Source organism: Hyperoodon ampullatus, assembly GCF_949752795.1.
Source record: "Hyperoodon ampullatus genome assembly, chromosome: 7".
Taxonomy (NCBI): Eukaryota; Metazoa; Chordata; class Mammalia; order Artiodactyla; family Ziphiidae; genus Hyperoodon; species Hyperoodon ampullatus.
The window spans coordinates 69,734,813-69,750,822 of NC_136920.1; the positions used below are offsets into that span (position 1 = coordinate 69,734,813).

At 34.2% G+C, this 16,010-nt stretch overlaps 1 protein-coding gene across 2 annotated transcripts in view; it reads left to right on the plus strand.

The window, feature by feature from the left end:
- PDE3B (phosphodiesterase 3B) overlaps positions 1–16,010 on the plus strand; it is a gene marked incomplete at its 5' end in the record, with an annotated part of 167,860 nt that overhangs the window by 126,129 nt on the left and 25,721 nt on the right. For both annotated transcript variants that reach the window (XM_079708105.1, XM_079708106.1), the window contains 6 exons: positions 1,935–2,136; positions 2,702–2,778; positions 9,178–9,329; positions 10,410–10,547; positions 11,542–11,653; positions 13,075–13,188. In XM_079708105.1, the coding sequence (XP_079564231.1) occupies positions 1,935–2,136; positions 2,702–2,778; positions 9,178–9,329; positions 10,410–10,547; positions 11,542–11,653; positions 13,075–13,188 (795 nt within the window). The remainder of the gene's footprint in view (positions 1–1,934; positions 2,137–2,701; positions 2,779–9,177; positions 9,330–10,409; positions 10,548–11,541; positions 11,654–13,074; positions 13,189–16,010) is intronic.

Genomic DNA, 16,010 nt, shown 5'->3' on the forward strand with positions numbered 1-16,010 from the left:
GGCCATGTTTTATGTTTTAGCTTGAGTGGTGAGCATTCCTGTTATAACTTTTCTGTATGGGTGTTATATTTCACAATTTAAAAGGTTTATAATAAAAATGATGAATCTGTACTGTAGAAAGTATCTTGTAAGGGTTGCTGGGGTTTTCTTTACCATTTTGTCTTCTCCTCGAAGCTTTTCTATGTTATATGAAATTTCTACCCTAAAATTAGGCTATCCTTTATTCTTCTCAGCCTGTTTGTCAGGGTTTTGGACACTCAGTATTATAATAGAAAAAAGAATGCTGAAAATTAGGACTTTAGTCTCCAGTTAGTAACTAACTGTTATTATTTTGACAAGAAAGATACTTCCCTTTTCTAGTCCTCGGTTTCCTCTTCTGAAACATTAAAGTGTTTGACCGATTATTTATAAAATCTTTTTCAGCCCCAACATTATATGAAATTATAGGAGCCTCTAAACAAATCAGTTTGATAGAACAGCAGTTGGCAGCCCTGCACATGTAAAATAAAAACGCTACTTAACCCACAGGGCTATTATGAAGATTAAATAAAGTAACACATTGTATAGTCAGGGTTTTCCAGACAAATAGAACTAATAGGATGTTCGTGCATGTGTATATACCTACATACATACATATATACTTACATATACATGGGGTGGGGAGTGATTGATTGATTGATTGACTGATGGGGATTGGCTCGCCAGATTGAGAGGGCTGTCAGGTCCAGAATTTTTAGGGCAGGCTGCCAGGCTGGAAATTCTAGCAGGAGTCGATGTTGTAGTTTTGACTCTGAAGGCAGTCTGGAGGGAAAATTCCTTCCTCTTTGGAGGACTTCAGTCTTTTCTCTTAAGGCCTTCAACAAATTGGATGAGGCCAGTCCACATTATAAAGGGCAGTATGCTTTATTCAGTCTACAGATTTCAATGTTAATCACATCTGAAAAATACCTTCACAGCAACATCTAGACTGGAATTTGACCAAACAACTGGGCATGATAGCCTAGCCAAGTTGACACATAAAATTAACCATCACACACATCTGTAACTATGTCTGAAAATACCATAATACCTTAACAACTGTTATTTGCTTTCCTCTCTGATTCACACTTTACTTGGATCTTTATTTCAAAATAAAGTTTTAAATCCACCTACACCTCTCCAGATATACCCTTAGTTCAAGGCACCCAGCAAAGGCTCTTGAGTAAATCAATAGGATTAGGGATGTATGTCTGAAGCACTCTTTTTTTCCCCTTATTTTAACACTTAGCACTTGTTTGTATTTTCCAGTAGACTTTAGGTTCATTGAGTTGTAAGGATGGCATCTTTTTCTCCATTGTGAAACACTGCACGTTTTCCAGCATATAATAGGCTCTCAAATACTTGTTGAATGAATGAATGAGCTGGAAAGATGTGGATTTTTTTAAGGGATCTGCTGTAGTGTTAATATGATTTTATCATATGCTTAATTTGCTTAATGCTATCAAGAACTTTGGTTCTTTGATAAAAATGAATTGTATTGAAAAATATTCAATAAAATTTGGTAAAGATGCTTTTGTTCATGTGGATAATCAAGCTGGTAGGGACACAAAATGTTAAAGATAAAGACCAATATGAATTAGGAAAATTTGTGCCACACATTATGTACATTTTAGTTATACTTTTAGTATTTACCTACTATGTGCCATCCTGCCACAGGGTGTTTATTCCACTGTCATTGATGATGACAAATATGGTCTATATTCTGCCTGAATTCGTAGAAGGTCTTGAAGATAGCTCCATGTAGAAATCTAGTTAGTTTATCATTTAACTGTAAATACTTTGCTTTCTTTAAAGAAGGAAAATGCTCTTTATAAACACCCAAACACGGACAATAAACACATACATATCAGTACACACATTCATACATATCTCTTTCTTCTCTTTCAATTTTTTAGGTGCTTTACCTGGCCTGAATTCTCCCAGTCATGGACCAATGTCTGCTGGCTCTCCAACTAACCGATCGCCTATAGAATTTCCTGACACTGCTGATTTTCTTACTAAGCCAAGTGTTATTTTACACAGATCTCTGAGCAATGCACCCAATTCACCAGAGTTTTGTCAGCAACTTAGAAATTCTGATAGCAATTTATGTAACAGGTAAGTTTCCGAAGTGTTTACTATTTGTTTCAAAATATAGGTTATCTTAATAAAGTATTACCAGTTTTCTTGTTCTGTATTATAACTAGATGATTAATGAATACTATATCCTCTTCATCTAGCAGTTTTTATTCTAAACAATTTTTTTTCATTTCAGTGCCATTATTCATTTCCCAGCTAAATGATCTCCATCTGAAGTGAGATATAGTGGTATTTTATCCATCATAAGATAGCAGTAAATGTATGAGAATTATTTTAGTATGTACTAATTTAGCACCTATTTACAGTACCCAGTTCATATGGTGTTTGTTCTCATTTCTGCTTTGATGGTAATAAGTGTTTACCTCAGATCTCAGTGTTATTTCCAAAATATGTTATTTCCTTCATAGGGACACAGGTGCTTTCTAGGATAAAGCCTGTTAAGTTTATTGAGATTTGGAATATTAGGATATTTTGCAGTTGGGATCTTGCAGTTAAAAAATAACCAGATTTTCTGATTGTATTTAGGTAAAAAAATTTTGCCTCACTTATCATATACATATATTTATCTGTTTTATTTTATAAGCTGTGGACATCAAATATTGAAATATGCTTCAGCATCTGAACCAGAGTCTGGTACAGACTGCCACAGGGAAAAGTCAGGTGAGACTGCAAAAGTCATGTGTGTTTAAATTTAAGAACAATTTCTTACATTGTTTTTTAAAATGAATAAATGAATGAGTTTTTTAGTTTATCCATCTTTAAAATGAAGATTATAATCTTTTTTACTTCACAGAGGAGTTATTAGCAAATTATAAATAATAGATGGTGAAAGTATTTTGAAGAGTAGAAATGTGCTGTACGAATGAATATAGTCTTATGTTACGTCTAGGGTTCATAAATAGTGAGATTAACTATATTAACCTCGAAATTTAAATTGCATAATCTTAGCTCAAAAGGGTTTGCATACATTTTTAAATAATTACACAAAGGAGTTGTTTTAAAATTTAGTTAATTATATTATTCTGAAACATACCCTCAAACAAGAAATATTGTTAGCGATAAAGTTATAGTTGTTTTATAACTTTAAAACATTGATGACTCAAGTGTCCACTAATAGTTAACTAGGTAACTCAGACCATCATATCCCCTGAAGGTAGCTAGAAAAGTTACAAGTTATTAACAACAACAAAAAAATCTGCTTCAAGCCATTGAAGAACTAACAAGCTCCTCAGAATTTCCAGCATAAGACCTGGAGGAGGACAGAAATCCAAGAAAGTGAGTCTCAAGTTTGGGGCTACCAAAAGGGTGTTCGCTGCTTCCAGAGGGGCCAGTAACTGATAGAATGAGCAGTCCCTTTGGTAGCTTCATGGGACTAGGGAGACAAAGATTGGAATTGAAGTTTTGCCGTGGTAGGAGTAACTTGGTAAACTCAGCAGTACTGCATCCTAAGAATAAAGGTAAACCAGAAATAGGCCCTTTCAGGGGTTACAGGTGCATACCAATCCTTTCACATACTTTAAAATTCACTCTTTTATAGTGTACAATTTAATAGTTTTGGGGTTTTACATTTTAAAGGACTAAAAAACAACAAGAAAGAAGACCAATCCTTCACAAACTTCCAAAAAATAGGAGGGCAAACTTCCCAACTCATTCTATGAGACCAGTATTACTCTGATACTATAAGCAGACAAAGGCATCACAAGAAAATAAAACTATAGACCAACATTTCCAATATCCTTAACAAAATACTAGCACACTGAATCTAGCAACAGATGAAATGTCATACCATGACCAATTGGTATTTATGCCAGGAATGCAAGGGTGGTTTAGCATTTGAAAATTAATCAATGTAATACACCCCATTAAAGAGGGGGAAAAATCACATGATAATCTATCTAGATGCAGATAAAGCATTTGACAAATCCAACACTCTTTCATGATGAAAACACTCAAACCAGTAATATCAGAGAAGTCCTTCAATCTGATAAAGGGCATTTTTGAAACAAACACAGAGCTAACATCATCCTTACTGGAGGAAGACTGATGCTTTCCCCCTAAGATCAAGAATAAGAGAAGGGACATGACTCTTTTTGAATTTTTTTACAATAGCCAGGACATGGAAGCAACCTAAGTGTCCATCGACAGATGAATGGATAAAGAATATGTGGCACATATATACAATGGAATATTACTCAGCCATAAAAAGAAATGATATTGAGTTATTTGTAGTGAGGTGGATGGAACTGGAGTCTGTCATACAGAGTGAAGTAAGTCGGAAAGAGAAAAACAAATACCGTATGCTAACACATATATATGGAATCTAAAAAAAAAAAAAAGAAATGGTTCTGAAGAACCTAGGGGCAAGACAGGAATAAAGACTCGGAGTAGAGAATGGACTTGAGGACATGGGGAAGGGGAAGGGGAAGCTGAGACAAAGTGAGAGAGTGGCATTGACATATATACACTACCAAATGTAAAATAGATAGCTGGTGGGAAGCAGCCGCATAGCACAGGGAGATCAGCTCCGTGCTTTGTGACCACCTAGAGGGGTGGGATAGGGAGGGTAGGAGGGAGAAGCAAGAGGGAGGGGATATGGGGATATATGTATATGTATAGCTGATTCACTTTGTTATACAGCAGCAACTAACACAACAATGTAAAGCAATTTTACTCCAATAAAGATGTTAAAAAAAAAAAGAATAAGAAGGATTTTTGCTTTCAGCACTTGTATTCAATATTGTACTGGAGGTTCTACCCAGGAAAATTTCTAGAAATATAAAAAAATAAAGATATCTGAGTGGAAATAAAGAAATAAAACTGTCCTTATTCACAGATCCATTTGTAGAAAATTCCAAATACACACACAAACACACACACACACACACAATTATTAGAACCAATAAACAAGCTTAGCAAAGTCACAAGATCAAAGTACAAAATCAATTGTATTTCTATATACCAGAAATGAACCATCAAAAATTGAAATTTAGAAAATGTTTCCATTCATAATAGTATCAAAAAGAATAAAGTTAGAATAAATTTAACAAAAGAATTAGGAGATTTATAAACTGTAATCTATAAAACGTTGAGAAAACTAAAGAAAGAAAATTAAAGAAAAGTTAAAGAAACTAAATAAATTGAGAGGCATTGCATAGCAAACAGATAGGGAAACTCAGTACTGTCAACAGGCTATTCTTCCAAATTGATCTGTAAATTCATTGCAATTCTGGTCAAGTTCCAGTAGGTTTATTTTGGTAGAAATTGACAAATTGGTGTTAAAATTTACATGGAAATACAAATGGCCTAAAATAGCCAAAACAATTTGGAAAAATAACAAATTTGGAGGACTGATACTACCTGATTTCAAAACTTATTTCCACTTCAAAAGACAACAATAAGAAAATCAAAGACAAAGCACAGACTGGGAGAAAATATTTGCAAATTATACATCTGATAAAGGTCTTATAACCATGACATATAACTCTTTAACTCAATAGTAAGTCAACCAACTCAATTAAAACACAGGCAAAAGATTTTAGATATTTTGGTGAAAGACTTTTGGTGGAGGATATGATGAATATAAATGAATGGGTAGTAAACACATGAAAAAATTATTAACATCATTAGTCATTAGGGAAATGCAGATTAATACTACAGTGAAATACCAGTAAACTCAAACCAGAATAGCCATAATCAAAAAGACAGACAATACCAAGTGTTGGCAGGGATGCAGAGAAATTGGAACTTGTGCATTGCTGATGGGATTGTAAAATGGTAAACCCACTTTGGAAAACATTTTGACAGTTTCTTTAAAAGGTAGACATGGAGACTTCCCTGGTGATCTGGTGGTTAAGACTCTGCACTTCCACTGCTGGGGGTGAGGGTTTGATCCCTGGTTGGGGAACTAAGATCTCACATGCAGTGTGGTGTGGCCAAAAAAAACCACACAAACAAAAAAGTTAGACATAAATTTACCATATTACCCAGCAGTAACATGGATAAGAATTTACTCAAGAGAAAACTTATGAGCACTCAAAGACAGGCTTATGAATGCTTATGACATCATTATTCGTGATAGTGCTAAACTGGAAAAGATCAAAATGTCCATCAACTTGTAAATGAATAAATATCATGTGGTATATCCATACAATGGGATTCTGTTTAACAAAAGAAGAACAAACTGCTGATACATGCTACTACGTGGATAAACTTCCAAACATTATTCTAAGTGAAAAAAACTAAGCTAAAAAGATTATATATTGTTTGATTCTATTTATATGAAATTCTAGAAAAGGCAAATTTATAGAGACAATAATCAGAATATCAGTTGCCTGGGGTGAAAATAAGGATGAACTGTAAATAGGCATAAGGGTACTTTTTGAGGTGAAGAGAATGTTCTAAAACTAGACTGTCATGCATAGAGAACAGACTTGTGGTTCCAAGAGGGAGTGGTTTGGGGGAGACATGCAGTGGGAGGTTTGGGTTAGTAGATGTAAAGTATTAATATATAGAATGGATAAACAACAAGGTCCTACTGTGCAGCACAGAGAACTATATTCAATATCCTATGATAAACCTTGATGGAAAAGAATATTAAAAAAGAATGTAGGACTTCCCTGGCGGTCCAGTGCTTAAGACTTCACACTTCCACTGCAGGGGGCTCGGGTTCGATCCCTGGTCAGGAAACTAAGGTTCTGCATGCCACGCAGCGTGGCCAAAAAATAAAAAAATTTAAAAATATAATGTATATATATATATGTATAACTGAATCACTTTGCTGTACAGCAGAAATTAACACAACATTGTAAATCAACTATAGTTCAATTAAAAAAAGACTTTTTTGAATCTAAAGACCAAAGCAATCAGGTGTTTTGAAGATAATGACGATAATAACAAAAATTCTGGGCCAAAAAAACAAACAAACAAACAAAAAAACTGGATTGTCATGAATATTGCAGAAGTCTAAATTTTCTAAAATTATCGAATTATGTACTTACTCTGAGTGGGTTTTATGGCATGTAATTATACTCAATAAAGCCTTTTAAAAACCACAACAGATTATTAATTCTCACAGTTCTTTGCATTGACTGGTCTCAGCTGGGAGATTCTCACTTGAGGGCTGTCATGTAATTGCAGTCAGATATTGGCAAGGGTGACAGTCATCCAAAGGATTGATTGGACTGAATTTCCAAGATGTCTCATGTGTCTGCTGACTATTGACCAGTCCATTTAAATATGACCTCTCTCTGGTCTTCTTCCAGCATTTTGGCTGGAGGCCAAAAGAGGAGGCTATGGAAGCTGCCAGTCCAGTTAATGGCTCAACCCAGACCAGACAAAGTTGTCATTTCTGTCATATTCTGTTAACCAGAGCAGTCATGTGGCCTGTCCAGATTCCAGGGGGTTGGGAAATAAATGCTCTCTAGATGGAGCAATAAGAATACATTTCAAAAGAAGGCATGTGGGATAAGAGATAATACTGTGGACATCTTTGGAGAAGAAATTGCTATATTTATTTCATCTGTTTTTCTTATTATCTGTAAGATATATTTTATTAGGAATTTAGATCATTAAAAAGTAAATCATGTACTTCAAATGTCAACAATTTTTGGATTGACAGCTATTTTAGAATATAATTGTAGTTAGTGCCTTAACTTACCAAGAACAGTTGAATAATCTGAATTTTTAAATTTTCTTAAAGTATGTTCATTTGGAAACATTTGAAAAGTAATATTTTCCAAAGGGTAATACTTCCTGATCATGATCAGTTAATGATTTTTTAGTATATTCAGTGTGTTAGGCTCAGATTTGACTGACAGTTATTGATCACCTATTATGTGTAACATCTAGTAAAATAGGTGTTATTATCCACATTCTACAGGGGGAAAAGCTTGCCATTATTAAGTACAAAAATCAGGATTTAAACCTAGTTCTTCTGAAAGAACATCTATGTGTGTATAACTGAGTCACTTTGCTGTACAGCAGAGATTGGCACAGCATTGTAAATCAACTAGACATCAATAGAAAGAAATAACCAACCAACCAGCCTAGTTCTTCTGAAAGTCAACTTGAATGAGTACTCTTAAAAACACTTTTATTTAAAAAAAAATCCCTACATATTGAAAAATAAATAAATCCTAGGTTTGTGGCTTGATGTATTTTCATACATCTAATATACATATGTAATCAGCACCCAGATCAACAAACAAAATATTACCAGCACCTCCTCTCATCCCTGCTTCCAGGAATCTCCCCCAAAGATAATGTTTATCCTGTCTTTCAATACTCATGTGTGTCAATTTCGATATGTTTTTGAACTTTTCATAAAGAGAATTGCAGAGTATATACCTTTGTGTCTGGCTTCCTTCACTTGACATTGTATTTTTAAAAATCATCCATATTGGTGCATGTGATTGTAGTTTCTTCTGTTTGCTCTGTAGTGTTCAATTGTGTGAATACACTACAGTTTATTTATTCTACTGTTGATGTGTTTTGGGAAAGTTTCCTGGTTAGCATATTACAAATAGAATGAGTATGAATATTTTTTTGCATATGAGTGAATGAAATGTAGCTACCAATGCTGCTTCCCTTTTCCATGTAATTTGGGAAAAAGAGTATTATTAATCACATTGGTAGAGAAACAACTCACAATTCATAACATTGTTCTAATTTTTAGATGTGCCTTAATCTCATCCATAATTACGAGTTTAGAATTTTCATATCCAAAACTCAAACAATTTCAGGTATTAGAAGTAGTTTACATGAAATTGGTTTTAAAAAAATGTCCTATTGAGAGGGACTGACATTTTCAGTTTCTCACTTTTATAATAATTTCCACCCTCTCTTTCATCCATGAGTAGCTATATCAGGTGAAATATTGCCTGAGCACAAGGTACCTGGACCAACTGGTCCAGCAAGATACAACTTAATTGTGTCATTAATTTAGATTGAATGCCAGTATGGTTCAATTTATCTGAATACTTTTTTACAAATTTTTCTTATAAAACTGCTCATATAGGACATGTTTTATTCTTGTTTATTACTTTAAATACTTTTTGAAAGGTGATGAAGACAATACCGTTTTCTCAAAAGCATCATTCACCCTTACGGAAGCTCAACAAGAAGTGGAAACAGAGAACAAAGCCTGCAGAAAATTACTTTGGGAAGGTGATAATCACCTAAAAGAAGAGGCACAGAATGAAGAGCAACCAAATGTAAAAGATAAACTTTCAATATGATTATGTTAAGGTGAAATATATTATTAGTTAGTACTAAGTTTATTATTTTTGCCCAGAACGAGGTTTTTAATATAATGATTTTAAAAAAATTTTTACTGAAAAATCACTATTAACACCTGAAAATAGAGTTTCTTTAAATAAATGAGGAGTTTGGGATTAACATATACATACTACTATATATAAAATAAACAACCAGGACCTACAGTATAGCACAGGGAATGCTACTCAATATCCTGTAATAACCTATATGGGAAAAGAATCTGAAAAACAATAGATATATGTATATGTATAACTGAATCACTTTGCTGTACACCTGAAACTAACACAACAGTGTAAATCAACTATACCCCAATTAAAAACAAAAAAACGAAAAAACCTTGGGTTAAAAATAATTACTTTTAAACTCATCAGCCTAGAATAACTAACTGCATTCATTTTAAAATGAACACATTTATTTGGTTTTATAGTCAATATATTACTTTCTATGCTGATTTTTTCTTCATTGTATGTGTTAAAATATGAAAAAATAAAGTACATGCATAGTCATTAAAAACAATGAAAATAACCTACTTATAATTGTAGGGGGGTTTTGTTCTTAATATTTTTTTCGTTCTTAAAGTTCAAAATCTAAGCTTTTTAGGGGAAAAAAATCCATCCATTTCTTTTGGGAAGTTATCCTAGTAATAAATGTCAGTTTAAGGATATAAGTTTCTATCTATTATCCTTTGATACCTGTAACTTCCAAAATGAAAATAATGGATTTTAGATTTGTGTAGTGTTTTGGAAATATAATAGTTTTATTTATAAAAGTAGTGTAAAGACCAATAAGTCTTTTGATGCCTAGAAGACATGTTTATATTTGTCTGAAGATAACATTCTACAAAGAGAATTAATAGGAAGTACAGGTTATATTTGAGAATAACCATTATAGAAAAAAATATTGACCATTTTTATAGTGTTCATTTTTAAGTGTTCTCATTCAGCTGTGGATTCAACAATATTTATAAAAAGTAAGGTTAAGTTGGTTTGGGTTTTTTTCCCCCCCTACATGTACAGATTGAACAAGAAGCATCACGGGACCTGATTTTAATAGAAGATTATGAATCATTAATAGAAAGTATGAGTAACTGGAATTTTCAAATTTTTGAACTTGTAGAAAAGATGGGAGAGAAATCAGGAAGGATCCTCAGTCAGGTTTGTTTCAAATCCCTACTGCTTTATTATAAGTTACTTTTTTCTTGATTCTTTATAAAAAGCAAAATCTAAAGATGTATAATATTGGTTTAGGTACAAGTTCAACATTGTTCATTGAATTATTTTTTTCACAAATGAAATTTTCAATAGAAAATTTGAAAAGAGAAACCTGGATATATAAACCCATATATATATATAAATGAATATATTATTATGTATATAAAGTATTTAATAATTTTATATATATTTATATGAAAAGTAGTTTTTTTGCCCATAATAATGGGATTTAATTTACACTAAAGAAGTAATAAAGATTTTCTTTTTATTAAATCTTGAGGTTGAAAAGGGCATGAAAGGTGATCTAGTTCTTTGGACTGAAACTTATGCTTCATCTTTTTCACCGGTCCTCCCTGTGCTTTACCCAAGGCCAAATGGTCCATTTCATGCTAGAACCATGGAAAAATACTTCCATTTTACCACCCAGACTCAAAGTTCTTCCTGGTGGGTCCACACAGCAGCATCAGATTAACCTTCCTGAAATATTACTCTCATTAACTCCGAAGTATCTTATTTATGAAATGCTAGAACATAAGGATAAATTATGTGGAGGACACACGATTTATCACATTGAATTCTTTAGGGACAGAAATGTGGTAAATATATTGTTCTGACTTCTTTTAACACCTAGGACTAGAATAGAATACAATTCATATGCCTTTCAATAAATTGTGAATGAAAAGCTAAAGGGAAGAGTGGAAAAATTTCAAAACTGGGACATGATATGATAATCATTCTATGGTTTTCAAGGGCTTTAGGGCAGTATCTTCCTTTTTCATATTTCAGAAAGAATTCACTATAGGGAAGTTTTTAATAAATTATTTAAGTTAAAGGAATATACGTGGTTAACTTTCCCAAATGCAAATTACAAAAACATATTCAACTAGAAATAGAAATTCCGATTTTTAAAGCGAACTTTCTTTTAATTGACATTTAGGTTATGTGTACCCTATTTCAAGACACTGGCTTATTGGAGATATTTAAAATTCCTACTCTACAATTCATGAACTACTTTTGTGCATTAGAAAATGGTTATCGAGACATTCCTTGTAAGTATTAAAATATATTATTTAAGTTGAAATAATACTGGTTTTGAAATTCTTTATAAATTCCCTTCAGATGGCCCCTTAAACACTTTTAAAATGGCATGTTTGGAAAAGTTGGAAAATAGTAATTTAAAAAGAAAATCTACATCCTCCTACCCAGAGTTAACTGACTACTGTTAACATTTTGGTAAGGGACTTCCTTGGAGGACTGGTGGTTAATACCCCATGCTCCCAATGCATGGGGTGTGGTTTCAATCCCCGGTCAGGGAACTAAGATCCCACAGGCCGAGTGGTGCAGCCAAAAAATTAAAAGCAAAAACCAAAAAAACCCATTTTGGTACATATCCTTCAAGACTTTTTCTTATACATACTTATTTTTTATGAAGTGAATCATAATACCTATTTATAATCTGCTTTTTCATGTAATATAGTATACATCCTTCTATGTTAACAATTATTCATATGAGTACCTTTTCAAATATTTGGTAATTTTAAGTCATGAGTTTCATAAATTTCTTTACTTTAAAATGTTTAAAATTTATCCATAGAATTCATTTTTTAACTGTGTCCTGATTTGTGGAATAATTTTGTTTGTTTGTTTTGCTATGACTATAATCATTAGATTCACAAAAGTTATCTCATTTAATCTTTGTTGGAAAGGTTGTATTATCTACCTTTTACAGGTGAGAAGTAAAAATTCAGAAGGATCTTTCAGAAGATCATAAAACTGGAAATAGCAAAGCTGGGTTTCACTTGTAGGTCTTGCCTTTTCACATAGTGGTATTTCAGTAAACAAGTGTTTTATTGATCATGTACTACATGTCAGACACTATTCTGGATGTTTATATAAAGGTATATACCTTTTAACATGTAATCCTTATAGCAGGCCTAAGAGAGAGTTATTTCTTATCTATTGGCGAGGCGGATGTCCAAGTATCCAGAATTTTTAACTGTTCTATATGCCTTTGTGCAGAAATTGTTTTGTTTGCAAACATGGGTCTCCATAACCGAGACACTATTTGCATATTTTTAAAAGCCACAAAAAAGCAACCGTAGGGCTTTCCACTGGCACTTTCACTGCAGGGACCCACCCTAGTTTGGGAACTAAGATCCCACAAGCCTTTCAGACTGGCCAGAAAAAAAAAAAAAGCAACCTTAAGTAAATTAGCCCTGGTAATGCTGCCTTTTCTTTGACTCCTTTAATATGTTTTCATAGTATATGTGAAAGTTTTTAAAGGAAAACTTTTTAACACATCGATAAACTTTTACAAAATAAGATGAAACAAAAACATAATTGTTGGAAATTATTCTAAGCCATATATTTTATGTATGAGGATACAGTATGACTAGAAAGTACTTTTTAAAATGTCCTATGTTAAAAATAACAGAATGATCATTTTTATAAAACATTTTGGTGACTTTAGATCACAATCGTATACATGCCACAGATGTCCTACATGCTGTTTGGTATCTGACAACACGACCAATTCCTGGTTTACAGCAGATCCACAATGATCATGGAGCAGGAAATGAAACAGGTACTTCCTTCTATAAATCTTTCCTTTAATTATTTGATTAGGAATAATAAATCAGACTATCTCATTTCATTATCTCTGTTCTCTTAAAAGTTTTATTAAGTAAACTTTGGTATATATAAAGGACTATGTAAAATTTGAAGAATAATGACATGCAAATTAGGAAACCCACTACCCATCTTAAAAGTGAGGTTAAGATTCAGTACTACTCAATCTACCATGTTTCTTTTCTGTGTCCCACAGTACTGCTTTCTTCACTGAGGTAGCCAATATCCTGAATATTATGATAATCATTTCTTTGCTTTTCTTTCAATTCTTAGTTTTTTTGTTTTAGGTGTATCATGTAAATTTAAAATATATGACATTCCCAACAAAAGTGGACTGTTTAAAATCTTCATATAAGTATTTAAATAATGATATTAAAAAACTTGTTAACATTCAAATTTTGTTTCCTCGTAAATGTAACTATTTATACAAATATAATGAATTATAACATTCATGGCTCTCTTATTCTAGTTTATAAAAGAGAGGAGACGGGAATAACCTGGTGGTCTAGTGGTTAGGATCTGGCACTTTCACTGCCATGGCCTGGGTTCAATCCCTGGTGGGGGAACCGAGATCCCAAAAGCTGTGTGGCCAAAATTTTAAAAAATTAAGAAAAAAGAGGAGAAATGCTCCAATAAAATACACACACACGCACACACACAAATCAGGACAGAATTTGCTCAGTTACAAATGCCTGAGAAATATTACCGTACTAATCAGTGTAAATGTGATCTAGCCTTAGCCACTGCTTTACATTCTTTGGTGGTTTAAAGTACTGCCATTGTTTGATGGATTTGCCTTATGTCACTGGTTCATTTTTGTCTGCCATCCATACTCTTTCGTAGAGCTCTTCCTTCCTTCCAGTAGTTCCGTGCTTCCATCAGAGATCATTTTCTTCAGCCTTTTTGTTTGTAGATGTATTTATTTATATTTATTTATTTATTTATTTGGGCTGCGTTGGGTCTTCATTGCTGCACGCTGGCTTTCTCTTGTTGGGGCAAGCAGGGGCTACTCTTTGTTGTGGTGCACGGGCTTCTCATTGCAGTGGCTTCTCTTTTTGCGGAGCACAGGCCCTAGCTGTGTGGGCTTCAGCAGTTATGGCACGCAGGCTCAGTAGTTGCGGCTTGTGGGCTCTAGAGCACAGGCTCGGTATTTGTGGCACACGAGCTTTGTTGCTCCACAGCATGTGGGATCTTCCCAAACCAGGGCTCAAACCCATGTCCCCTGCATTGGCAGGTGGATTCTTAACCACTGCGCCACCAGGCAAGTCCCTATAGATGTATTTATTTTGTCTTAGAATAATGTTTTCTTATTTCAGCACATTTGTAGATACCTCTGGGTTCATCTTCTGACTTCTATAGTTTCTGTTGACAAATCAGCCATAAGTCTTATCTCTCCTTAAAAGTATTATGTCCCTTTTCTCATTGCTATTGTTTTTTAACATTTTGACTATGATGCACTTAGATGATATTCTTTATATTCATCCTATTTGGGGTTCACTGAACTTCTTGAATATATTGATTAATATCTTTTATTGTTTTCTATCACGCTCTTCAAAATTCTTCCAGCTTTCTCCCACTGCCCAATTCCAAAGCTGTTTTCACATTTTTAGGTATTTGTTATAGCAACACCCTACTTCCAAGTGCCAAAATCTGAATTAGTTTCCTATTGCTGCTGTAACAAATTACCACAGACTTAGTGGCTTAAAACAATACAAATTTGGGGAATTCTGTGGCGGTCCAGTGGTTAGGACTCTGCACTCCCAGTGCAGGGGGCATGAGTTCGATCCCTGGTTGGGGAACTAAGATCCTACATGCCGCATGGCATGGAATGTTTCCTTATCCCCTCCAACTTCTACAAGCCACCTGCATTCCATGGCTCACGGCCCCTTCTTCAAAGACATCAGCGTTGCATCTTCAAGTCTGTCTCAGACCCTGACCTTTTCATCCTTCAAAAGAATTAGCAAAAAGTGGTACAGCTACAATGTTGGTTTTCTGTCCAGTGTACACATTCCTGACAGTGCATCTCCTATTTTTAATATTTTTTGCAGTCTGAACAGGTTGAGAATTTCCCAAATTATCAACTCCTGGACCTGTTTTGCTTAACAGTTCTCCCTCATTTTTCTCTTGCATTTTTTTTTTTAAAGAAGATATTGGGGGTAGGAGTTTTTTTTATTAATTAATTAATTTATTTTTGCTGTGTTGCGTCTTCGTTTCTGTGCGAGGGCTTTCTCTAGTTGTGGCAAGCGGGGGCCACTCTTCATCGCGGTGCGCGGGCCTCTCACTATCGCGGCCTCTTGTTGCGGAGCACAGGCTCCAGACGCGCAGGCTCAGTAGTCATGGCTCACGGGCCCAGTCGCTCCGCGGCATGTGGGATCCTCCCAGACCAGGGCTCAAACCCGTGTCCCCTGCATTAGCAGGCAGACCCCCAACCACTGCGCCACCAGGGAAGCCCCTTCTCTTGCATTTTATTTCAAACAGGAAGAAACCTGGCTATATATCTTTAATACTTTCCTTGGAAATCTCCTCAGCTAAATATCTAAGTTCATTGTTTACAAGTTTTGTATTCCACATATGCAGCACACAATTCGACTAAGCTTTCTGCTGCTATATTGACAATGATCCCCTTTCTTCTAGTTTCCAATTATGGGTTCATCTGAGCCCTTACTGGCAGTGTCCTTGACAGCAGTTTTCTACCACCAGTCTGTTCAAGATGATTTAAGTATTCCCTAAGGCAATGCCTGTTTTCTCTTCCATGCACTTTACTTCCTCCTGAGTTCT